The following is a 26,969-nucleotide window of genomic DNA, read 5'->3' on the forward strand; positions in this document are numbered from 1 at the left end:
TTGTTTTTATAATTGGAAAGTAAAAGTGTATTCAATCTTTAATTACAGCACAGAAAATGTTTTTTATTTTTATTTTGCAAAACATCTGCAGTTAGAAGTAAACCTTTTAAAATTCATTTGAAAATGCACCTTTTTCTGCATTTGTTAATTGTTTGGCTTTTTTTTGTTAATTGATTTTAAAGTAAGTGCTCCTCAAATGTTCATTTCCTTTTTATAAACTTCCAATATCACTTTTTATACATGTATCCCTCCCTCTTTTCCCTCGTTTTATATTGTTCTTCTCTCACGCTTGCTCTCCTCTCTGTCTGTAACATCTGTTGACATAATGGGCTCAGATTTCAAGCTTGAGTAGACGCTGTCACCATGTCGCAGCTCTCGCTGGGTACGACAGCCCGAAGAGGAAAGGCATGCTGCCTGGACATTGAGTGAGACAAAGAGTGAACTGAGTAATGGTGCTGAGGGAAGACTGAGGCAGAGGGTAATGTTCAGTGGCACAAAAAGCTCAAGCTGCCATGTAAATGGATCACTTGGCCTATTTCTCCAATCCTTTTCATTCTGACTGTCCACACTGCTGTTTCCTGAGCGTCTCTTCAGGATTTTCCAGGGTTTTCTCTTCAATAGTAAGACTCACAGTATCTTTCAAAAGTGGGACACCTTCATTAATGTTAAATAATGCTGTTTATAATTGCTAACTTTTCTGTAGCACAGATCACCAAATCACTATGAAACATAAAATGACTTGTTGCAACCAAATGAGGTGTTTAAACAATCTATTAAACATGTTGACAGTGAACTGTACTGTATGTGGGTGTGTACGGGGATACCTGACATGTTTTCTTAAGACAATGAGCTACAAACATAAAATTACTCAAGTAATAGAGGCACCTTTTGACAACGGCTTCTTTGTGCTTTATGTCCACAGTGCCATCCTCAAAGTGATTCATACCCTGTGCACTGAATCCCGTCTTTATAATCAATCTTATGAATAGCATCACCGGTACAATAGTGTATGGTAGTCAAACTGAACCGACCTGACACTGGATCACAATGAAGGGTGAAGCAAATACTCAAGTACACTCTTTAGTTGAACACCTCTATCTATCATTTCTGGCACTTTCTTGATCATAGAAATAGCTCTCACTTCCAGATCATGTTTTTTTTAAACGTTTTTAGATTACTGTGTCAAGAAGTCAGACTGCAGATAGTGATCAGATTAAGGGCAATCTGACATGGGGACTTTGGATCAGAGAGGGTTGAGCTGCTGTAGTTACAAAGCCGCTCAGCTCTTTCTATGTTGCCTTTCCTTTTAACAAATGTCTGACAGTGACCTTAAATGAAATCTTACAGTTTTCAATTCAAATTTAATTTATATTTAAGATAGTATTTTAAAAATAGTAGTGAAAATGTTGCACTCTATCACAGCTTGCTCTGAATAATTTAAGAGACATTACCAGTACCAAATGAGAGAAATTAGGCCTAGATGCCCCCATACATTGACAAACACTGCCTTTCTAGGAAGTATAACTCAATACTTGAAATAAATCCATCAGTAATCCTCATTAACAGTATTAATAGTCCAGTGATGGTATAAATACAAACGTCTGTTTAGTCTGCAGAGGTATTTTTATTCTCTGTAGTTTTGTGAGGTGTTAATGATAGACTGGATTTCAAGAGTCAATATTTAGGGGGGGAGTTGAAAGTTGTAATATGAACTGAGTTGATAACAGATGTATAGACAAAACCCAGACATTCAACTTCATTAAGGTCAATGTGTAATTTATTCCCAAACAATACATTTCTTGGTACATAGACTTTATTGTAAGTGGGTACGGAAAAGTGACTGCTCATGTAGAAACACAATGTCCTCTTTTAAAATGAAACGCGTTTGACAGTTTTTCCATACAGAAACAAAACAAGTAGGTGACACAGGCACTCTTTACCGTTCGGGCCTGCTTGATGGACAACTACAGATGCTTTTGATATTAGTGCTGTGATGGACACTGGTGCTGGACCTCTGTGGCAATTGGAAGCACTGAAATCTCACACGAGACCTGCCTTCTTATTTTCAAGCATTGCCATGTTGACAAAAAGTCTCTCAGTCACCCATTTGGAAGATCAAATATACTGACTATCTCCTCACCCATTGTCTCTGAACACTTAAGCAGTCTTTTATTTGGCTAATCCCCTTATCATATTTGTATAAGCAACTGCTTAAGAACGCTCTTGTCTTAGTTGGCGCCATTGAATTGGACAAATCATCTAATAAATTGGCATCATGTGACATGAACAAGCCTTTTAGTGAACACTGTACATCAGCAAACTGATCAAGCAATGTAATCCATTTACTGACAATTCACAGACATCAGTATAGACAGGAGTATTTATATTGACAAATGCTAATTCCATGCAACTTTGCACAATGTTGCAATCCATAATGCAGTAGGATTTCCTGAAACACGACAAAGCCAACATTGCAAACAAAAAAAGCATCCATTATATTCAGACAAACATAACGCAGCTATTGTTGTTTTAAAGTTAGCACAAAGAAACAAGGGTGCAGTATGTAGGGGGTGGGGGGTTTATGTTTGCATAGCCATAAACTAAGGTAGAGAGAGAGAATAGGACATAAAGATATACATGTATATCTACAGTTCTGACCCCAGCATACAGCAGTCAGTCCATCTGTCAGTCAGCATTATATTAATAAGGTGGTGCACCCATAGAGGATACCGTAGTGGGGAACAGTAGTGGCTCACTGTTTTAAGACTTTGGATCTTTGCTACATCTGGACATAGTTTAACAGTCACGCTTGTGCCTAGTAAAAACTTTTTTTCAACTACATAAATAAGGTCCCCTGTTTTGCTTCATAGGCTCATCCACACATTCCCAGAAAATATATATGTCATGTCCTTCGGATGAAAACTACATTAATGTTATATTACTGCATATGTTGGGGTAATGGGAGTATGTCCAAGAGGCATTCACTCAGAGTCAGTCAGGGCCAGGGAAAGGGTAGAAAAAACACTTTACACAAGGGTATGTGTCTCATAAAAAGGTGCAATCTGTAACAGTCAAAAGTGCTCTCCCTGCTTTGTAATGGTATAGTTTTGTATCCCATTCATATGTAACTGTAGTTTTGAAAAACTAAATCCTTAAAAAGGTGCACATACAAAACAAATCAGTTAATACCTGTATTTTGCAAGTGTGATAAGTATATCTTTTTTTGTTTTGTCAGTAAAACATACTGCTATACCAAACTTGAAAAATGACAATTTACAGATTACACCTTGTGGAGTGGAGAAACCTTTAAAGCAGCGAAAGATAACATAACACTGTCTCAAAGAGAAGGAAAATCTAAAATTCCAGTGACATCCATAGTTTTTTTTTCCCACCGGGGATCTGAACATCACAGACCATGGTGCAAATATTGTAAAAATAAATACATAAATACATACATGGGTAATCCATCCTTACATACATACACATATTGTATCATAAAATAAGAGAATTGTAAGATAATTATAAAATTCATAATGTACAAATGCATAGTCCATATGCGTCCAAGAAGAGGCCAAGCAACAAAGTTTTCTTTCTTTGCTCACGGTTTTCTTTGATGTGTGTTTTCCATGTGAGTAAGTGTATTGTAGGTTAGAGTTTGTGTGCTGTGGTGTGCATGGCACTTACTGTACAAGAACACAGAGGGTACACACCACATGGCTCTGTGCTGTTTTCCTCTTGGCTCACCTATAGAGTTAGTGGGTTATTAGTGGATAAAAGTTCACAAGTCAAAAATTGAGAGGTACGTGTCCAGGCGTATCGGCTGTGTCTGACGTGCGTGTCCGGAAGAGTTGTGTGAGTGCGAAAACGGACGAGATGAGAACGGTGCATCGTTTGGCTAGTAGCCTCACCCCGTCACCTTCCCCCTGACCCTGTCCAGATCCATTGTGGCCCCCACTCTTACCCCCAACCCCAGACCCAGTTCCAGCTGTCTCAACAGCCCCAACAAACTCTCTATATAGACCCACTATCTCTTTCAGCTTTTCCATGGCCTCCTGGCTGTCATCATCCTCATCCCCGTGGACGAGGCTCGCATTATGGCAGATGTCACAACCAGGGCAAGGGTTTGTTCGCAGGCAGGCTGCTGACAACTGAACCAGGGCGCTGAAACTGTTAGATAAGGAACGTAGGGCTTCATCAGGAGCCCAGCCAACACGTGTGGCCCGCTGACAGCCAGATGCCAATCGTCGAGCCTCCGCCTGGAGTAAATTCCTCTCGGCTTCTGTCATGGCGGCAGTGCTTGACCCAGTACAATTTGGGTCCGGTGCTGGGGTAGTCTGCCTTCAGTACCATTGTGATTTAGGTCCGGCCCTACATTTATGCCTGTTATATCCTGCTTTGAGTTTCGACAAGTTTGTTGGGGTTGTTCAAGTTCTCCCCTCTCTAAGACCAGAAGGAGTTGGTCTATATCTTGACGTAAGGAGGCAAAACCTCCCTTGAGCCCACCGTAGTTTTTGTTGGTTAGCGTATGAAGAGGTCCGCTAAATGAGTTTGTGGGAGAAACCGGTCTTGAAACAAGGGGACTGATTTCAGAGGAGGCAGTGGAGAAAGTAGAGAGCGGACGGGGGTTGTCCCTTAGCAGCGACAGAATATTGGGCTTTGGAGAGGGTGGTGTTGGAGGAGAGACCGTTGGGGGTCGGGCAGGTTTGGGGCGTGTGCGGCGGGAGAACTCGTAAACGGTGAGCTCCTCATCAAAGCTTATACCATCCTCAGTGTCTCCACTGAAACAGTTGGCGTAAACAGTTCGGCAGCCACAAGCCTCGCGGTGCTGCTGTGGGGGGGTTGTGTCAGCTTGTGAGGAAGTTGGCGAGTCTCCTCCGATTTGCATGCTGGACACACCTCCTAACCCAACTGCTGAGTGAGACCGGGACTGAGGCTGCTCCGATGATACACTGCCACTGTGTGCACTATTCCCTTTAAAAGTCAGATTAGGTTGAGATCCGTTTGTCCCATTGGCTTTTTTCATGTGCGAGGTCACATCCTGGGCCTCTTTGATGGTGGCTATGACAACCTCAGCTCCGTCCTCTAAAATGTTCCTTTTGCCTTCTGACTTTGAGCTCACTGCTTCTTTTTCCTTGACAGGGGTCCTGTTTAAGTCTGATAAACCGCTGGCTACAGACAAGCCAGAACCAAATCCAGATGTGTCTCCATTGATGGAACTGGTAGAGGGATAGTCAAGAGTTCCCAAAATCTCCTGGGAACGGGTCATGTACCAAGGTAGAGCCTGGATCCTCCCTCTCAGGGCAGAAGCTGGCAGTCTGCCTCCCAGGCTGGAGGAGCTGGTCCTCAGGTCTGATCCTGATCCAGATCTGCCAGGCTCTCGGCTTTCAAGACCCCCAACACCTGTGGAGTTGGTGGAAGTGAGGGAGGTGGTAAGGGGGGAAGGTGCGTCTGTGTTTTTAGGTGACAGGCTTTCATGACTCAGAGAGACCCTCTTGGATCCTGACTGGACGCTGCCATTGCGGCTGCTCCAAGGATGGATTCCATTTTGAGGACTGACGCTGTCCTTAAAGATCCCTTTGGATGGATCAGTTGGGGAGACTGGAGAGCTAGCCGGTAATGATAAGGGGTGAAGATTGGTGGGAGTAGTGGGTTTGGGGGGCACTGGAGGGGGAATGGATGGCTTTGTACCTGAATTAGAGCGAGGGATCAGGGGCAGGTTTGGTGGCTTTTTTATGGGTACAGCAGTCCCATTGATTTCCCCCTCTACTTTAGTTTCTTTTCCATCAGAAATGTATGCTTTGTCATTGGAAACAACATGCGCTCCATTCTCCTGCATGAGATCTTTGTTCTTTTTTGGGCAGTTTTCTTGCCTCTTTGTCTTTTCCTCAGTTTGCAGTGATGTAATGGGTAGTGGTTGCTTACTGCAACGCACTGCTGTAATCAGGGCTGATGTGAGAGGCAGTCCACCTGACCCAGATGTAACAGACTTAAACTCCATGGTGTCTGGCTCCATTTCCAAAAGTTCAGATGACAAACGTCCAGAGGAATCCCCATTGCAGTGGGCATATGATTTCCCATGCTGGGGCGATTTGGGAGGAATGATCTGTGGTTTGGGAGGCACCTGGGGCTTTGGAGCCAATAGTGGTTTGACCTTAGCTTCAGGTTTTTGAGATGGCTTTGGGGGACCATTTGTAGGGGCTTTAGTTATCTCAACTTCTCTTTTGATTTTAGAGGATTTTCCTTTATTGGCAACAGGGGAGGATGGCTCTTTTCCCGTGACAGCTGAAGGACCATTCCAGCCTCCACTCAACCGATTAGCATTTCGCCGGTCAGCCAGCTCAGCGTCTGTGAGAGAGAAACAAATCAAAGGGAAAGGAGGGTAAGAGAAGGGCATCAGTGAATTTATACCTCCTTTAATTACATTAATGTCTCATGTTGCCTTCACATAATCTGCAACATACAAACATGCTGTGAACTCACCTGATAGATCAGGAACTGGAGGAGTAAATCTCTCCTGTGCATCAAAAAACTCATCTTCAGACTCTGAGACAGCCTCTTTGCCCAAAAGAGCTGGTTTGGGATTGGGTGAAGGCGTCAGGAATAGACCCTCTTCGTCTTTGGAGAGACGCTGCTCAGCCTGTTTTGCTTTTTCCGAAGGAATCGAACTTGTCCTTATTGGGACTTTGGGGGGGGTCTTTTTCTTTCTTTTAATGGGAGATCTGTCAAAGGGTATGCTGTCAATCATTCTTAAATCTCTTGAACTAGGGATCTTAGAAATGCGTCTTAATCCGCCCAATCCGAGCATTTCGTCGTCGTCCTCCTCCTCATCGTCATCATCATCATCATCATTATCATCACTAGTAGCCCCAGGTGGGCTGGGGAGGAAATCTGACTTGGAGAGCTCAGCAAAGCAAAGGCAGGAGTTGTCATTACCACGGTAATTGAGGTTGGTGGGTCGCAAGGGCCCTTGATGGCGTTTTGGCTCCAGGAGGTAGGGATGGTGAACATCCAAGCTAGGTAGATCTTCGCTTGTGCGTGTTCCCCCGTGCGCATCCAGACGAGACGGGGCTTTGGCTGAGGCGTTGCTCTCATCCAGGGCAGCACTGATGGAGCCACTGGACAAGCTGGAAAAGCTGCTGGTGACCCGGGGATCAGTGTGGTACCAGCTGGTCTCCATGTTCATTTCTTCATCCATAATACTAAATTTGCGCAGACCACTTCCTGTCGCTCCTTCTTCCTCTTCACCCTCATTTTCCATACTTTCTGTTGTCACTATTATCTTCACTTCCTGTTTGCCTTTGTGCTCCTCTCTCTCTTTTCTTTCTTCCTCTCTCCTCTTCTCCTCTTCCTCTCGCCTCCTCTCTTCCCAGTCCTGACTTGCTGGGTCCGGCCGTTTGTAATTCTGAGAATCCATTGGGTCGTCCTCATCTGTCGAGTCATCTGAGTCACTGCAGCAGCGTGACACATAACCTAATAAAATCAGAAAATACATGTTAGTAAATAAGCAGAGAATGATATGTTTTAAAATAATTTGATATTACGTGGCAGGCTTTTTTAATGGTACCCGTACTGGCTGGTGACATCAGTATGTGATGTGAGAAATATCTATGAAATGGCCAAAGCCAAAAACTAGATTTTTTTAAAGTGAAACAGTTTTTGCTCACTTGATAGGGACTCATAGCACACGCCCTCTATTTCGGCGAACCTCCCACACACACCTTCTTCAGCAGGAATTCGGTGCACCCTCACTTTTGGGCGCCCCAGACGGAAGACATTGACACTGGGATCCACAAGGAGTTTGCAGTAGCCTCCTAGCAGACACCCTAAGTCTTTGGCTGCCAGAGAGTCCATCAATAAGGCAAATGGCTGCAAGGGGGAGGTCAATTCAGAAGATAAGGTAAAGTGATTAAAAGGGTAAGGAACAGAAGGCAATGGAAGGGGGAGAAAGAGGGAGAGAGAGTCACCTTTGAGTCTGATGAAACGGCTCTATAAAAGTACCACTCAGGCTGTATTCTGTTTGTGTATTGAAGGAGAAACACTTGACCTATATTTTGTGTGGTGAGTCCTTTTTTTGTATCTGTGTCAGTGTGTGAATTCCTACATGTTTATGAATAATAGAGTCTAGTATCTGCAGTGTCTTCCTCACCTTCATGTCGTGTAGTGAGATGCGCAGTAGGCTGACTTTGTCCGACTCCGACAGCAGCTCCACTCGGCTGATGCTGCTGAACTCCACCAGCGTTGAGATCATGTTGAGCTTGTGATTGATTACCTGACTCATCCCATATTTGGCTCCCACCAGCAGACTGACCAACACCTCCCTGTCCTGAAGCTGAGTTTGAATGAGAGTAAGTATGTTATATAATGAAACACAATGAGTAAAGAAAAAGGGAGCAGTAGAATATGGAGAAAAAAATTAAGAGATGCAAATATATGAAAGATAACATAGACTCATAGTCAGCCAGTTTTTTAAGTCTTCCAATGCAATATGAACCAAGACTGAATCAAAGTGTAAATATATCCCTTTACAAACAGAGCACCAACTGATATTCTCTTACCATCATCGTAGCTGTGTAGGACCGTCCCCCATATGAAATGAGCTCTCCCAGCTGAGTGAGGTAGGCCAACCGAGCCTGACTTGCAGAAATGACCTAAAACACAGCAGTGAGCAAAGAAAAAGAAAGAGGAAAATCAGTGAGCCAGAGAGCAAGGATTCAGAATACACATAAACCAGGGGGGGCTGTTATGGAAGACTCGCTTACCCAACCTATTTTCTTCACAGGGAATAAGCTCCCCGTTTTTTCGCATAAATATTAACCAGGACCTAGATCTAATATTTTGTTGTCTTAACACCTTCCTGGCAAAGATCTAACCTACAACCAACCTGTGGTCACTTTACCACCAGAGCCCACCCCACAGTGGTAGTCTGTATCTACCTTCTGACGCGGCTCGAGCAGGGACTGGATCTTTTTGAGGTGATAGCTGATGGCTTTCCTCAGGTCCTTCTCCCTCATGTTGCTCAGCAATGTGGGAGAGATGAAGCTTTCCATGCCAAACTCCCTCCTGTCACCAGCACACACACACACACACACACACAGGAATATAAAACACACCTATAATGAAGAACTCTGTAGCCTCGTGAAATTTGGCATTGAATTGAATTACACTACCCCATATGCACTTGCTTTGCTTTCTCCAAAAGCACTTAATATAAGTGCAACATGTCAAAAATGGAGGGGGGGCTTGGACTCAAAAAAAGTAAAGGCAAATGTAGAACTGTAGGATATGTGAGATACGTGCAGTATGACATAGCTGAAGTTACCCTTGAGAAATAGCTGCCTTATGTGTTTTGATACATTTTAGCAATCATAGAGAGTAGCTTTGTCCCGAGGTTTCTATTTCCCCAGCCAAATAACCTCATAATATGGCACAGATTTTAAAGGTCTTTTGTTCTCAGCAAATTCCATAGGTCAGAGTTAATTGTATGTTTCCCTGGGTCGATATATGGAAATCCCTCACCTATAGCTTGGATTTGCACCCAAGCCATAATAAAATAAGCTATTTCTGTATAGCTAGCCCTAATGTTGTGTCAGCAATGTAAAATTCAGTAATGCATACACACACACACACACACACACACACACACACACACACACACACACACACACACACACACACACACACACACCACACACACACAGACACACACACAAACACACACACACACACACACACACACACACACACACACACACACACACACACACACACACACACACACACACACACACACACACACACACACACACTATTCTTAAAATATCCAGTCTGAGGTCTTATCTCAGAGGTAATCAGTGAGCAGACCTTACAGCATGTAATATCTGCAGGTATTGTTTTCCTTTTCTTTTTGGTCGGATCAGTGCAGTCTCTGGGAAATGGATTTGTGTTGACTTGTGTTTGTGAATTCATAGCTTTTAAATGTGAAAGGAAGACAGAAAAAAGGATTTGAAATACCCAAAGAAGAACTTTTGATCCACACAGGAATCCAGTCACATTAATAGATTGGCTTTAAGAGTGGACCTTAATCTGTCACAAATTAGGATGATTGCAGCAGTAGGAAAAACCCAAACCCTTTAATGAGGATTGATGGATTCGAGACTATAGCTTCCTTCCAGTGTGACCCTAAAAAGATAATCAAAAACAAATGCACATGACTCACGTAATACTCTTGATGGAGGCCCTGGTCTGTCCACAACTGTCTAGCCTCTCGTGCATGTGCAGGGCAGCCAGTCGGAGGGCAGTGTTGCATTTCATCTCTACTGCAAAACGCTCCCGCAGCACGTCACCAACACTCTAGAAACACACATAATCACAGCATAATTCAAAATGAACACATGCAAATTACTGATAACACACCAGTGTGAAACTAAATAGCATCTTATTTTACTCTTCTGACATACCAGCACAGACATTGCAAAATACACAGCTTGTGAGAAACGCTATAAGTAAACCAACACTGGGACATCCAAAGTGCCACTCAGAGTGCACAAACAAACACAGCAGAAGACAAAGACTCCTCATAGAACAATAAATCAATTTGACATGGCAGTGGCACTCCCAAGCTTTTATTGTGCAACACGAAACTGCAAAGACATACAGTACTGAGGCGTTGAGAATTTTCACCCAGAGTTTAAATTAAATCCAAAAGCTGTGCTATATCACAGCACATAGGTAACTGTATGCAGTTCTCTGTTATATCACATACGTGTTTACACAGTGATACAAGACCATAGTAATAAAACTTAATATATATAAAGAGAGATGATTATAGTTTTGAACTAATATGAGAAAGACACATGGGGCAACTGCATGTTAATACAAACATCTTCTTAACTTTGACCCAGATTATTTGTGGCTTTTTTGGAGCAGGTTGCAGGATTTTATTTAATATCAGTTAAAGGATTAGAATTTGCATATGGGAGGTTTTTTTTATTGACATTTTAACCTGGTTTCCATATGGATTTGAAAGAAAAAGGGGTCTTCTGAAGGAACGGCACAGACCCTACTGTAAGATTGACAGAAGGAAACATGCCTACCTGTAAAAAGAGGTACTCAAAAGTAGAGGGGTCATCCTGCAGCAGCTCCATGGGGTCTCTGGGGATAAAACACACCCTGAACAGACATCTGTAGTCATGGGAGTCTTTTTTCTGCACCACCTGGAGAAAACAAAATGTTGAGGTAAATTATACTTAATATGAACCACCATCTTAAACTGTGTGTTTGTGTGGATCCGTGCACCCCCTGCTTCCCTCACCTTTTGTATGAACTCATCTTCATGCAGAAGCAGTAGTTTGGTGATGCTGTACTGTTGCTCTAGCACCAGGGCGAAATACTCGATGGCCCGGATGGACAGTTTATCCTTCAGAGTCAGCACAATGTCCTGGTACGGTGAAAAATAACAGCTCAGACCCCCTTAGACAAACATGGCTCATCCCAGCCTGGTCAAATCTGATCCCCCCCTCTCAGTTCCCTCTGGCTAGGAATATAAACTGTTATAGAAAACTTGCTTTAATAAAAAAAACAATACTCATAATAATGGGTTTATGAAGACAAAATCAGATGCTGGGGTTAAGTAACTGACTTATTTGTCTGCCTCCTATCAAATTATCATGATTGTATACTGTAACCCCAAAAGTATGCCCTCCTTACATATGTACTCTGGCTCACGACACACTTATCCCCTCTCTATATGATTCATAATGTCCTCCTCCAGAAGCAATATAATATTTAAAAAACTGCTACAACATGTTAAACCTACCCACACTTCAACACCTTCGGGGCAATAACAGTATAACTTGTGGTTTGCTTCATTACAAAACACACCCACTACTTCCTAGGAATACTTTCACAACTAGAATCACTGTTCGGTTTCATAACGATTATGTAAAACTAAGGGGGCCGATGATTAAAACACTAATGTAGGCAGCACAGAACACGATTATTCCATCCATACTCTTTCATTTTTATTTTGGGTCTCTTTGTTGCTTTTGTTACAGTGATTTAAGTAGGTTTTAAGCTTGGTATAGGTTTATTCATATTAATGAACACATCTCATTGGCTTTCATAAGGCGCACTGGTATTGACAAACACGTCAGCCGCCAAGGAGTGATGCTGCCACGTCAGGAGCCTGCCAGTAACGAGACGCATCATCCAATTACCCCTGCCATTTTATATTCATCTAAGGTGAGCCAGTCTGGAGCAGTTTTGGCCTTTAAATTGGTGAAATGTAGACCTGTTGTAGTATACACCCATTGCGAAACATCCCTATATTGAGTTATGGTTGTGGGTAAAATTGGGTTAATTTCAATATCTACTATCCGTTTCATACACACCTTGACAGTAGTGCTGTTGTCAAACTTGAAGGCCTTCGTCTGCCCGTTCTCTAGATAGACTTTTAGGACATTGGGCAGGAAGAGAAGAGAGTTCCCCTAATGGAGAGAAGTGAGAGAAATAATTGTGGTCAGACAGGAAATTATTACAATAGAAAAAAGAGCATGGCATTTTAGAAAACAAGTCCCAATATTGGCGGATTAAAACTATATAGATACAGATATGAGTCATTCATCATTGTCTCAGACAATCTTTCATTCTGTGTCAGGTAAAGTAAAGTTTTCCCACCTGAGTGTGCCCGTTGACCACCACCTCTTCTGCAAAGCGCACTTTAACTGGATTACTCCTCAGACGAGCTCTCTTCTCTGCCGACATGATCGATGACTTGGGATTCTGCAACACGAAACCATGCAACAGCGCCATTACGTGGGACCACAGACTAAGTAGCACACACTTATATAATGTTTTTCAAATAAGCGCAACAACACAATTAATTCTGAGACCAACAAACTTTGAGACGCAAGCGGTCCTCACACACTTATTTGCACATTACAATCTTAAAGTAAAGTGCAGGCAGTACATGGGTTTACAGTCACATGTTTGGGAACACGTAGAGCTAATGTTTTAATGAAGGATAGTGTGATGACCCTTTGTGAATGTGTTTGTGTGTTGACGTGAGGTCATCAATGTCTTCCTTGTACTCACTGTCATGTGCCGCAGGATAGTCACATTGATGCAGTCCTCCAAGTCCCTGGGGGGAAACACAAACACACACACACACACACACACACACACACACACACACACACACACACACAAAACCCATGGATGTACGCACATGCAAAAAAGAGAGATCATTATCTTTTTTTCCTGTCCAGCTGTCAAGTAAGCACTTCTTCTCTGACCTTTGCACTTATCTTGTTAAGCCTTTCTCTATCACACACACACACACACACACACACTCACACACCCCCACACATGAATCATCCATGCGCACTCAGTTAGCACTTCGGCTATGACAGTGCATTTAGTCACTGGATAGACTGGACATACTAGCAGTGCAACACAGGCCCATAGATATAGATTTATATATACTGTACATACAAAGATCATATTCTCACCTTAAGGTGTTTTCCACCTGCTCTGCACTCAAATCGTCCAGCACCGTCTCATTAATCTGCAGCACCTGGTCTCCTGGGTACAGTATCCCATCTGCAGGACTCCCTACACACACACACACACACACACACACACACACACACACACACACACACACACACACACACACACACACACACACACACACACACACACACACACAAAGTCACAATGAAAATAGTCAGCAATTGCATAAAACAAAACCCAGCTGGACAAGCGTGCACACACACAATGACACATGTGGCCATTCATCATGGCTGACTCAACAGTGTTTAGCTGAGCTCTCCAGGATGTGAGGGGTTACTGTTATTCTGGGTCTCATCCAGCTCGGCTCTGCTCTGCTTTCTCTAGTTATTTATACTCATTTGTCTTCAGGCAGGAGAGCAGGGCTGAGGAACAAGCAGATTCAGCTTTCCTCTAACACACAAAGGCATACATAAACATACTAAGTTTGTGTATTTCGTAAACAAATATGCCCATGCACACATGTTCTCACACACCCTGCCTGACTCGCAAAGCCCCATCTGTCCCTGATTTTTGACCCACTGTCAGCATGCAGCACTGCTTTGCTAGCTTATACAAGCTCACATACACACACACACACACACACACACACACACACACACACACACACACACACACACACACACACACACACACACACACACACACACACGGCACACATTCTGTCTTTTGCTAGACAAGCCCCCCCCACCCCACCCTGTCGAGCTTTCATGTGAGCTGTGCCAATATCCTGATCTGTGTGGTTTTTCAACTCGCCCTCCATTCCTCCTTTTTCCTTTTTCTATCCTTCTTCCTCATCCACCACTTTCCTCTCACATTCACCTCCTCACCAGCACAACGTCACTGACTCCTCCCGCCTCATAATGCGTCATCCCTCCCCCCATGAACTTTGTGCACTTTTTCAGTCATTATTTTCCTGTATTTTGCCTTATTTGCACTTTAGTTAGTGTCTATTGGTTTACCTGCTGGCATCATCCTTGTCTACTAAATCGTGTCATCTGTTATCACATCAGTCTCTTTTTGGCAGCAGATAGTAATTACAGAGCTGATGGCAGAGTCAGACCCTTTATCAGCTGTTTTACTATATAGACATAAAAGCAATGCATCGGTCTCTCTCTCTCACTCTCTCCTGGATCAAAGTTGTCTAAATGAAAAGTGATTGAATTTGGAAAGGATGAGCAGGGGGCTCTGTTGTTTCTGTCTGGCACAGTGCCCTGCAGTTTGAATAGCATGGCGAAGTCAATTTGAGTGCGTGTGTGTGTGTGTGTGAAAGAGAGAGAGAGAGAGACAGAGAGAGAGAGACAGAGAGGGTTAATCTTGCTGTAGGCGGTGCACTGTTGCATAAAGCAGGTTGCCCATTTGAAGAGGAAGCAGGGAAAGAAATTGCAGTTGTCCACCTAGACAAACATGTTACACACACACACACACACACACACACACACACACACACACACACACACACACACACACACACACACACACACACACACACACACACAGCATCATCACCACACACCCCATGTACCTGGGGCGACATCCCTGACCAGCAGGGGTGCGTTTGTGGTGAGGATGAAGCCATGGCCGGTGCTGCTGTCCAGGACGGGGTCCCTGGTGATCTGCAGCGTCAGTTTGGCCACGTAGTTCTGATTGGACAGACTGTTGGAGCGCTGTGACCTCCCATCGCCGAGCAACCGCTCCCTGAGGAGGTCAAACAGTGTGACAAGTTACCTATAACGGCATATTTGGCTTTATGCTCTGAGCTAAATGCTAAAGAAAGCATACTAACATGCTCACAACAGCAATGATAATATGCTGATCTAAAGCAGGCACGATGTGAACCATGTTTACCATCATAGTTTAGCATGCTTACATTTGCTAAATAGCACTAAAAACTAACAACAGCTGAGGCTGATGGAAATATCATTACTGTACAGCTGTATTTCAAAATAGGAATGACCTTATAATGTTAATATATCAAACTTTAACATATAATTGCAAATCATCGTCTGGGGACCTTCAATCTCCAGCCATGTTTTTGGGAACCACAGAAAAGAGGTCATATTTATGTAAACTGCTATACATCATCTGCTCAATAGTACCCTGGGAGTACACAGAATCTGTAGGTTGTGTTTAAATCATCCTCCCCCTAAAGCCTACTGTTCGGTCCTGTGGCGGACAGTGTGAGACTTTTCCCCCAGAATGACAAACAGGGAGTTCACTGGACTTCCTCTGCACTGCCTCCTTTGCTGAGAAACACAAACCACTTGGTCGACAACAAGGGAATAAAGGGCTCTTGCATATTTGTGGTCAAGTGGGGTGTGTTTAGGTATGACAGAGGGACAGTCAGGTTTTGGATATGTACTCAGCTATGTGTCATGCATCTGACTGTGGATGTGGGGAGGGGATCTGCTGTGTGAGGTTATCACAGTTTAGGAATAATCTATTAACTCAGATTTTGACCTTTCCTTTTCGAAGACACTTTTATAGTAGTACATTTTTTTATCTGAACCTTTTGATAGCTACATTTTTATCTTAAATAATGTATACCACACCTCCCACACTTCTTCTCCACTACACAATCTGGCAGCAGTCCCAGAAGTGAATGATGCTGTTTACTCCACTCTCGCAAACTTGATTGTTTATTTTTTCACTACACAAGTTGTTGAAGTTGTTATTGCTGCAGTGGTTTGTATGGTGCCAACATTTTCTACTGCATAATTAGTTGTTTTCCCTTCAAAATCCTCTCTATTTTCTCCCTCAGATGCAAAACTAGGTTTTTATTCCCATTGCTTCCTTTAGAAACATTTTCTGAACTCTGAGGAGGATGTTTGCCCTTAGCTTTGAGCGTTGTTCTACCTGCTGAGCGACTCTCGTGTACGTCGTATTATTGTTCCCACCACCTGCTGCACCCGACTGGCCCTCCGAGCTGGAGACCTGCTCCTACATCGCTCTTTTTCCTCCATTTATCTGAGGAGACACAGAAAGAGAAGCACATGAGGCACCGATATAATCCAAAAAAGGAGAACAGAGACGGAGGAAATGAGACGCGGAACGAGGATGAAAGTATTTAGGGGGAGAAAACAGCTGTATAGCTCTGTCTTGTTGGGCTTGATTGCCACCAGAATGAGGCTTCTGCTTAATTTGCATTTCCTCTGCTCTGTTTTAATATTCAGTGCATGAAGCCTGCTTGAATGAGATAATCAGATATGTGAACAGAGCAGGAAAGGCTGAATGAGAAAAAGAGAGAGGTGGAGTGTAGTCGGCATGAACAACAACACATGTCACACACATTTGCATAAATGAATCTCAACAACAACCGCATCAAACATGGAGACCGGACACAAAGAGTCTTATCAATTTAAAAGTGCAACTTTCTGCAAGTTCACTACAAATCTGCAGCTGTGCACTTTCTGCTTCTTCTGCCCTTTAAACAGGGAGGTGTTTGGGACATAATGAAGAATTGAGGGCTCAGTCAAACCCCAGGGAGGCAAAGCTGGTCAGCATTGAATCCCTACCAAATCTCAAGAATTACGACTCCCATCGACTAGGTTTTGTTTCTGTCGCTGCAAGCTCAATGCGCTGGCATTGAGCTTGCAGACCATCTGATAATTCATCGACAGGGTTTATGATCTAATGCTGAAAATATCCTCTATAAGGGTTGCTGCATTAGTTATGTTCATGTTTCTCTTGTGTTAGATGAAACAGCAACAAAGGTTTCAGATGGCAAGGAGGAGATGTTTTTGTTTTTGAAGAAGCTGTTTCATTTGTTTTGGGGCATTGCATAATTAGATATTGTTTTGTCTAGAGATGTATTTCCTCTGCTGTACAGTACACAGCTGTGAATTGGACTATGAGGCAGAAAAAAGGAGGGAGTCTTTGGCAGGGGCGGAAAAGAGTAACGACCAAGACCTGATCAATACAGCTAATGATGACGAATGTGCTCCTGAAATGTAATGATCCGTAGCTTGGCCTCAACATCTAGCTGTGGAGAGCTTATAGTTTAATCAGCACTCTGAATTATGGGTGAAACAAAGTCTTGAATATCTCAAAAGCTGTCTGACCATGTACCACACCTACTGTAGTATATGAGGCATTTTCAAACAGTGTGTTTTGTGGAAGACACTGCATTGCAATCAATAGAGGACTTATTATATAAATACTTCCGTGAGCAAAAACGTTATTATGAGATGGAATACAAAATGCATTTGTCTTTTGATATCCACAAGCATCCACAACAGAGTTCAGCTGGTCTCCGGTACAGCTGATTGTAGGCCAGTGTTGATGAGGAGCCTCCCTCAGAAGTAGTAGAGCACGCAGTGTTGGTCTGCCCTTTAAGAGGATTAGAGGCCTTCGTTCTGCATGGGCCCACACTGGTCAGGGTGTCACTTTAGCACCTCCCGCTAATCCGGATTGACACAGATTGACGTGGATGAGGAGGGATGAGTGAGGCTAGGTAGTGGACATCTGCACACTGTGTTTATTGACACAACCGCAGCGTTCGATCTTTGAGGAAAACATCACATAGATTGTGAAAGATGTTTGGCTGCTAATAGACACATCCTCACTTTGTGTTGAGCACGTTTGCAGGTATGGATGTGCATGTAGTGCTGCAGTCAGTGCTGAGTCAGGTGACTATTTTTGCTGTCATTCTCCTTCTTTCTCTCTTCTGTCCTTTAGTTTTCTCCCCTCTCTCTCTCCCTCTCCCTCCCCCCCTCACTCTCCTTGCAGAGTCAGGTAGTTGTCTCCGATGACAGTCTCTCCGGGCAGCAGCAGCAGCCATATTTTATATACATGCTCATCGATAGCACTTGATCAAGGGGTTTACCATCCTCCGACTTTACAATAACATCCCATCTTCATAACTTCACCAAAGCAGATAGTGTGTCTTAGTGTACGCATTTCCTCCTTTAAAAAGCATTTTTAACCATAAAATATTCTACCTAAAAAATAACGTATTTGTCTCATTTGATTACACGTGTTAAGCTTCTGAAAAAAGAAGCCCTTACATATATTCTGTCTTTGAGATACCAGCATTTCTTGCCGCCCCCATCTTGTGCACACATTTAAAGAAAGCAGCACATTTTAGCAAAAGACTGTGAGAGAGTGACTCACCGTGATGTGGCTTGTCTCTTCAGGACTCCAGAACACAAATACCCTCTCGCCCTCTGAGACATCAGCTCTGCAGCCCCTCCAGGATTGGCTGAAAAGAGGTGGAGGGGGGTCCTTGTGATCATCAGGACCAATCCCGATCTTGTGCAGCCACCTGTGCAGAGTAGAGCAGAGCAACGCTATGGGAGGCCTGTCAAATGTCATAAATAAGATGCATACCCACACCACAAGTTTATAATTAGAGCGTGAAGCGAGCAGATATCAAGTCTGATTAAGTCAGAGCAGCTCTATCTGCCTTGGATTTTTAACCTATTTATAAGCAACGCAGCTATATTCCAGTTGTTGATGTGTTCAGAGTGAACATGCAAGTGTGTCAAGCTAAGCAGATGTGAATCCAAACCAGCTTTGTGGTTTTGGTTTTCCAAGAGGCCCCTCCTCTGGTCCCCAAGGCTCTTTCTCTCTCCCTCCCTCCATGTCTCTTTTTTCACTACTCCTCCACCGACTCAAAAGCACATGGCAATGTAGAGACGAGGCACTCCATCTTCGTCTGGTTGTCTAAATTAAAATTTCATACAACCCAGTTCAGTTAACAGTTCTTACTGAGCACGCTCTAAAAGCAAAGACGACAGCCTGTGAATCCTGATGTGGTGGAGAGAGAAACGCTGCCAGGCAAACAGAAATCTTGGCCCAGCATAAAATAGGACACGTATTTTACATGAACATCAGGGCAGATATAGCTGAAACCTGAGCCGGCCTCTGGTTTGGGGAGAAAACCGACTTGGGGAACTCTTTGTTGTGAAAAGCCCGGCTGTTTTGAGTAGCGTCACTGAATAAACATTCTTGTTCTCATCTAAGGAAACCACCTCATTTTGCACTTGAATGTTTGTCTGTGAAATAAACTCTCACTCCCTGGGGCATTCATCTGCAAGAAGGAGCAGAAATCAAGGAATTGATAGTCCCATCTGTGCAGCTCTTCCATCAGGCCCTGTGTCCTGCACACAGAGCTCTTTCACAAGGCCCATGTGTCCTAGTGAAAAGCCAGCAGAAGACCTAGACCCACACAGACTGCAGGGCACATGAATAATGCATTGGGCTAATGCAGCTAGCCTCCAAACGCCTCCTTCTGCCACTTTGCCAACACAGGCAACAAGAAGAGAGGAGCCAAAAGAGGAGAGACACGCAGAAGAGAAGTATGGGGGTTGCAGAGGTGAGGAGGAGGGTAGATGGGAGGGGGAATGAAGGGGCTGAGAAAAGGGGAAGGGATTCAAAGAACAGAATTGGTTGAGGGAAAGAAAAGGGAGAAAGGACAGGATATTGCAGTGGGGAGGAAAAGGGGGAGAATTTTAAAGAGGGTGAAGAGGGCAGCGTAAAAGAAACAGGAGAGTAAAGCTGCTGGAGAAAAAAAGAGAGAACAAAAGTATCTACAGTGAGGCGTAAGAAGAGTGCCTTCTACAAGAAGCAGTGTGAAAAAAAGCCTATCAATGCAGCGTTTTTCCAACAACTGAGAGTAAACAAAGCCGGGCAGCAGACATTGATGTATGGTTTAATAATAAATCAATAAAAAAGGAGACCTGTAGCGTTTCTACATGCTGTTACTATGTTTCAATTGCTATATGGTGTCTTAAATGAAGAGCTTGTTCCCTCTTTCTAATGATGTGACAGCGTTTTCAAATCCAAGACAGTAAAGCCTACTTGTCTGTGAGCTGATGATGAGTCTGTTCCTAATCTGGCTCTGAATCAATAGTAATCGTGAATCCTGTCGTCCACTATCCTTAAGTCCCCGAACTGCCCACAAACACAGCGCATCAGCCGGCCTGTTTGTCCTTTAACTCTTACTTTCTCATTCCTCTACCAATCCTAAACGTACATGGAGAATATTTGTAAGTGCAGTTAGATTCTAATCTGCCAGTAGTCTGTGAAATCCCTGCCCTTTCTGCCCAAACAATGTCTCTCTGTCTCGGACAACACAGACAGTTGTTCTATCTCGTTGCTTGGTATGAGTACACATGCAGTTAATAAAGGCACTTCACTCTCTCCTCAGGGGTTGAGAGGTGACACTGCGCTGGCAGCTTCTGTGCAGCCAGTTGGACGGAAAACATGTCCAATTAGCACTGCTGGGCCAGACCGAACCACATCAGGTCAGATCAACCTGGGCCAGAACTGGAGGGGAACTGCCATTAGGACCATAGACTGTATTATTAGCAGAGGAGGAAGAAGTATAAGATTTTCTACTTAAATAAAGGTAGAAGTACCAGAGGGAATACTCTGTTAAAAGTAAAAGGCCTGCAATCAAAATTGTACTCAAGTAAAAGTACAAAAGTATTGGCATCAAAATATACTGAAGTACCAAAAGTAATTATTATGCAGATTGGCCATTTCAGAATACTTTGTATGCTGTAGGGTATAGCTTGTGAATGTTACTCAAGGTGTAACTAAAGTATTTTTAATTGTTGATTATATTTGACATCATTACCAAAATCTGTAAAGTAACTAAAGGAATCAAATATATGTAGTGGAGTAAAACTACACAATTTACCTCTGAATTAAAGAGGAGTAGAAGTACAAAGTAGCATAATTGTAACACTCAAGTAAAATACAAGTACTTCAAAAGTGTACTTCAGTACAGTACTTGAGTATCTATATTATGGTACTTAACACCACTGATTAATAGGGCATGAAGTGGATGAAAAAACGGCAAGATACAACTGCTCTTCTGCTAAACAACACACTCCCAGTTCAGGGATACCAAAGTTTGACTGATGATGAATTTCTCATTCACAAACCTAAATTCTTGTCAATCAAATCCCTTTACTGATAAATGAAGAGTCGACTCTGGGGCACGCTGTTAATGCAATTACTAACAGTCAAGCACACATCCCATGCACAAATCACAGGGATTAATATGATAAGCAAGTATGAGCGTTACACAATCAGTAACCGGATTCCAGCAACTGACTGAACAACAGATTTTATTTGGAGAGGACCAGTTGGCTTTTATTGACATCTCTCAATCTGTCACACACACACACACACACACACACACACACACACACACACACACACACACACACACACACACACACACACACACACACACACACACACACACACACACACACACACACACACACACACACACACACACACACACATACACACACACATACACACACACACACACACACACACACACAAACACACACACACACACACACACATACACACACACACACACATACACACACACACACCCTCCAGCCAAATAAGTCACACCGGATACAGCTGAACCACATGAGGTGCAGGGTAGCTGCAGCAGGGGGTATGTTCAGCAACTCGACAGTTCATTTTGGCACACATTGGTCACTGAGCTCAGCAAACATTCAGTCCAACACCAGCACACTTTGCAAAAAAAAACATTGTATGTGTGTGTGAGTATGTGTTTGTGTGTTTGTGCGAATATCTCGAAGGCTTGAGTTGAGTCCTTACGATTTATGTGAGGCAGCTGCATTGATTCGAATTTCATAAATTGCAATGTTGTAAATGTTGTAAATTTGAGGAAGTAGAGCAGGCGTAATATTCAAAAAATGTATTTCCCTCCGCAAAAGGCTGCAGACAAATGGAAATACAGAGGATATGATAAGTTTTAATTGAGGCGTTGACCCTCGTCAGAAGTCAAATTTGGATAGGCTAATGAAAACATTATGATTTCCATTTAAACTTTGGACACAAAAAATGTGCATTCACCATTTTATACTGCCAATAGTTGTATGCAATTCATGATATTAAACATTGAATTGGAAACATTAAAATATTAACATTATATTTGCTTACAGTATATAAGACTAAATAACATGGCTCTTCCGGCGCACAGCTGCTGCGGTAACTTGGGGTTTGGAATTGTTGTTGATGTTCTTTCATAAAAAAACACTATTGAGGATCAATTGATTCATGGTTGTTGTTTCACTCTGGGAGCTATAATAAATGTTCTTCTTCATGTATATTTCCATGAGTTATTGGATTTTCAACTTAAGTTAGACCAATAGATATCAACAAATATTGAATGGACTGCCAATGATAGACAAATGCAACCAAATACATCACATGTAAAACTGACATCAGAAAGCACACATCAAACTCACCTAGAGTAAAATTAAGTTCTACAAAAGGCCAGTGACATCTATCGTAAAGTCAGGAGCAGAGCTGTAAGGTATGAAGGATCTCTGAAGGAGGGTAGCTTGTGGGGGCGTCATCCTTCATTTTGCGAACAACTCATATTCACTGTGCAGAGGATGTGTTACATCACTGGGATTACAGGTTTTCCTCACCATTTAATACAGACATTCATTAATGATGATGTTGATACTCTGACTTTTACTCTTGTGCCACAGAAAGGTCAAAACGTGTACTTATCCAGTAAATTATCTCAACAGTTAGGCCTCCTTTAAGGATAGCAAAACGTTTTGGTAAAGACATTATTGATCTCAAGGTTATAAATCCTAATGACTTTACGTGTCGTCTGACTTTACTTCTCAGGATTTATCTAAATACATGCAGAACTGATGACATTCCCATCATCATCATCATCATCATCATCATCAGCTATACTTCATGTTTACAGTTTATTAGCGACTGTTAGCACATTTAAGCGCTGCACTTAGATAATTACAGTTTAACATTACCAGCTAAATGTAAGTTATCAATGCCAATGACTGTAGACTCTTATTATTGATGAATAACTGTTTGCATTGTTTGATATTGTCCTGTCTTCTTGTGAAGTTGTTTGTAATTGTAAAGGGATGTTGCAAACAAGATCAGTTTATGATGTGTATGTGTCATTTTTCTATGCCATAAACTTGTCCATGTGAACAAGAAACAATAACATAAATTTACCTTGCACTAAAGTTTGACATAGAAGAAACAATAAGAACAAATATTATTATTACTATCACCAGTCAGCAGCTTGTTTAAGTCTGTTGACTGCCATATTTGATTGTTGTTTTTTGCTGCTTAATTCTCTGTAACCGGTCTTCCAGACACAATCACATCTCCCGCCCTCACTCAGCTTGTCGGCTCATTCCATTAGCGTTATGAAGACAGGGCTCACTGTGCGTCGCTCATTTCATTGCCTTTTCATCAGCAACCTGGTGAGGTTTGAGTTCCCCAGTGCACGATTAAATAACAGGTCTTTTGAAGATTAATAGTGTGCTGCATTGTGTTACAGATCTCTATCGCTGGTTCTGATGGTTCCGGAGAGAGACAGACAGCGAGAGGAAGATCTTTGGATGTTAGAGGATGATAGAAAACTGTCTGTTCACTTCTTCTGTTGCTGCCTGAGACAATTTCTTTCAACTCACTGAATCTTTGAAAAGAAGCGCGCAATATACGTCCTATCTCTATAGTAAAAGTAATATGACTGAGCCAGCAGCTACAGAAGGACTCTGATCTCTGGAAAAGTACTTACATATAGCTACAGGAGGCTAGGACTTTAATATTTTATATCACAGTTAAGAATAGTGGAGGATAACCTTGTTATACAGAGCTGTGGATTTACTTAGGCTTTATAGGCTTTTCATACTCTTAATGTTTCACTAGCCTATATGTTCATAAATAGAGATGGCCTACATTATTGTACCACTGCCAGTCAAGTGTGCCATCACCATGGAGCTGCTGTCACATCAATGAGGTCATGTCTCCATTTATCCTCTCATACTCAAGACTCATACAGTTTGAAGGAAAAACACACATTTACAAAATAATCATCTTTACTGTAAATCAATCAATCCACTCACACAATCATACACCAGAGTAACCCCTGGCTCATAACAAAAGTGTATTCATGTACAGAGAAACACCAATATTGATTTGTCAACGTCTTCTGGTAGAAAGTGACTGTCACAAAATGAATCACATTCCTGAACATATTCAATTATCGATTTATCTAATGATCAGTTGGTCCAGGCATGGTGATGCGCTTCAAACACCAGCCCAACCACAGTGTGCCCTGGAGACATGAAGCAAAGACCAAAGAGGAGGAGAGGGGGAGAGGATGGCTGGCTGCGGAAAGTGGGACAGAGGAGCAATCAGCGGGGCAGACCGAGGCTAATGCAGCCAGGCATCAAGGCTTTCCTGATGTGCGAGTTCTGCCTGTTGTGTTTCTCCTCGAGCAGACTGACCTCTGAGCAGCAACTCCCATGAAATGTTCTAGGCTAGCATACATCCCTGAGTCATAGCACAGTGCCTGCAGCAGTCTATACACGCTGCACACAAGAGTGGAAGCAAAATACTGAGCATCCACAGCTATAATTCACATGGGCTGCTTATCAGGGGACAAAATGGCATTCATTCACTAAGTGTGTGTGTGTGTGTGTGTGTGTGTGTGTGTGTGTGTGTGTGTGTGTGTGTGTGTGTGTGTGTGTGTGTGTGTGTGTGTGTGTGTGTGTGTGTGTGTGTGTGTGTGTGTGTGTCTGTTTTCAGCTGTGGCCCAGGAGCAGCTGCCTGCATATGATGCTGCTGTTAGGAAAATACTCAATGCTTAACTTAAGAGATGTCTCTATATGCATAGTGAAGGCAGCGCTATAACACGTGTTTAAAAGGAAGCGCTAACAGCGATCATATTAAATCATGTCATGCATTAAATGAGGGCCCCAGAACAGCAAAACGCATTGTTCCGGTCTAGTTGTGTTGCGCTTGTCATGCTTGGCACGGCACGGGAGAGCTCGCACAGTGAAGAGGCTGCTTCTGGCCAAAGGATATGAGCAAAGAGAAGGAGAGGCGACTGGCCCATGGTCGCTGCACATCGCCTACGCCCATTCATAATGTGCGTGTGCTTGAGCCTACACTACCCAGCCTGGCATCCCTCTGATCCGTCAGGATTTGGTCCGTTCATTTTCACTCTGTAGGCAGTGACGGTGATCTAACTGCGCAGGCACACGGCAGCATGGACTCACTATAACTGCATAACACATGTGTTTGTGAATATATAGAAATGCCATTCAGTGTGGTGTGAAAATGGACACAATTTGACTGTATGGTAGTCTTCCGATTTATATTCCCAATAACCTGAATGTAGTTTGTGAGGCTGGATTTACGACGTATTTATTGACCGTGTCAGATGCTCATAAATGCTTTGTAAATACCCTTGAAATAATCAATACAGACCACTGTCCCGACCCAACATAACTTTGATCAGTGGCCGCAGCCATGCCGGTCAAACCAGGAGACTAAACAAAGAAAAAAAAGGTCAGTCTTTTGTTACCTTTATAATCTTAATCGGATTTAAAATCTCTCCACCGCCCTCAAACAGGAACACGGGTGTAGCCTGCAGGCGTTATGAAAACCACCATCATTTAAATGATTCATTTCGACGTGATAAAAATCAGTCCAAATGGCAGGAATGGATGCAAGGTGCAGGCGCTTGCACGAAGAGCCGGGCGCCCCTTCCTCAGACAATAACACCGGGAAACACCGAGAAAAAACTCACCTAGTGGTCTGAGGAGGAGACGGAGGGACCGGGAGTCTGGGAGGGTTGTCCCCCAAAAAGAACAGCGATGCGGAGAATTTTGGGGATACGATGTTTGATTCTCAAAAAATATCCTCGGCGTCCTCCCGGGCCGGATGCTGATGGTGATGTGTGGGGGGTTTGGCTATGTGCTGGATGCTGTCATCGTACTGGGACTGCTCTCTAATCCTCGGCCCTGAGCTCAGAAATACCCCCTCCTCCCACCGTCTCTCTCTCTCTCTCTCTCTCTCTCTCTCTCTCTCTCTCTCTCTCTCTCTCTCTCTCTCTCTCTCTCCTCCTCCTCTGCTGTCTGCCCCGAGGACCCCCGCCCCCTCCGCAAGGTCAGCTATATCCAGTTACTTGGCTCCAGTAGTATAAAAACAACAAAAAATAAAAAAATAAAAACAAAATAAAAATCACAATAATAACACTTTATTAGGGTGATTATAAATATATTACAATTATTATTATAATTATTGTTTGTGTTTTGTAACTTCGCTGCTGCAACAAAATAAATTCCCAATTTGGAATCAATACAGTATCTATCTATCTATCTATCTATCTATCTATCTATCTATCTATCTATCTATCTATCTATCTATCTATCTATCTATCTATCTATCTAACTATCTATCTTCTATTTATCTTCTATTTATTATTTTTTAATCTGGTGATTTCATACAAGTATTTCATTTTTTTATTGGACTTTTTTTTTCATTAATTTTGTTTTTATGATCCAGTTTTACAATTGATACCCTACTAATTTCTACCAAGTGTCTATATTTTTCTTAAT

The 26,969-nt window shown here is 42.8% G+C and overlaps 1 protein-coding gene across 1 annotated transcript; it reads right to left on the reverse strand.

The window, feature by feature from the left end:
- Nucleotides 1-109: 109 nt before the first annotated feature.
- frmpd1b (FERM and PDZ domain containing 1b) lies at nt 110-26,313 on the reverse strand. Its single transcript, XM_063876879.1, is given in 18 exon segments — nt 110-4,336; nt 4,339-6,345; nt 6,481-7,470; nt 7,665-7,866; nt 8,147-8,329; nt 8,556-8,648; nt 8,934-9,060; nt 10,217-10,350; nt 11,094-11,213; nt 11,312-11,437; nt 12,390-12,485; nt 12,676-12,780; nt 13,093-13,138; nt 13,509-13,611; nt 15,095-15,267; nt 16,426-16,536; nt 18,682-18,832; nt 26,159-26,313. Coding segments are annotated over 16 exon segments (5,163 nt in total). The 5' UTR covers nt 16,533-16,536; nt 18,682-18,832; nt 26,159-26,313; the 3' UTR covers nt 110-3,785.
- Nucleotides 26,314-26,969: the final 656 nt, after the last annotated feature.

Source organism: Eleginops maclovinus, chromosome 23 (assembly GCF_036324505.1).
Source record: "Eleginops maclovinus isolate JMC-PN-2008 ecotype Puerto Natales chromosome 23, JC_Emac_rtc_rv5, whole genome shotgun sequence".
NCBI classification, from domain to species: Eukaryota; Metazoa; Chordata; class Actinopteri; order Perciformes; family Eleginopidae; genus Eleginops; species Eleginops maclovinus.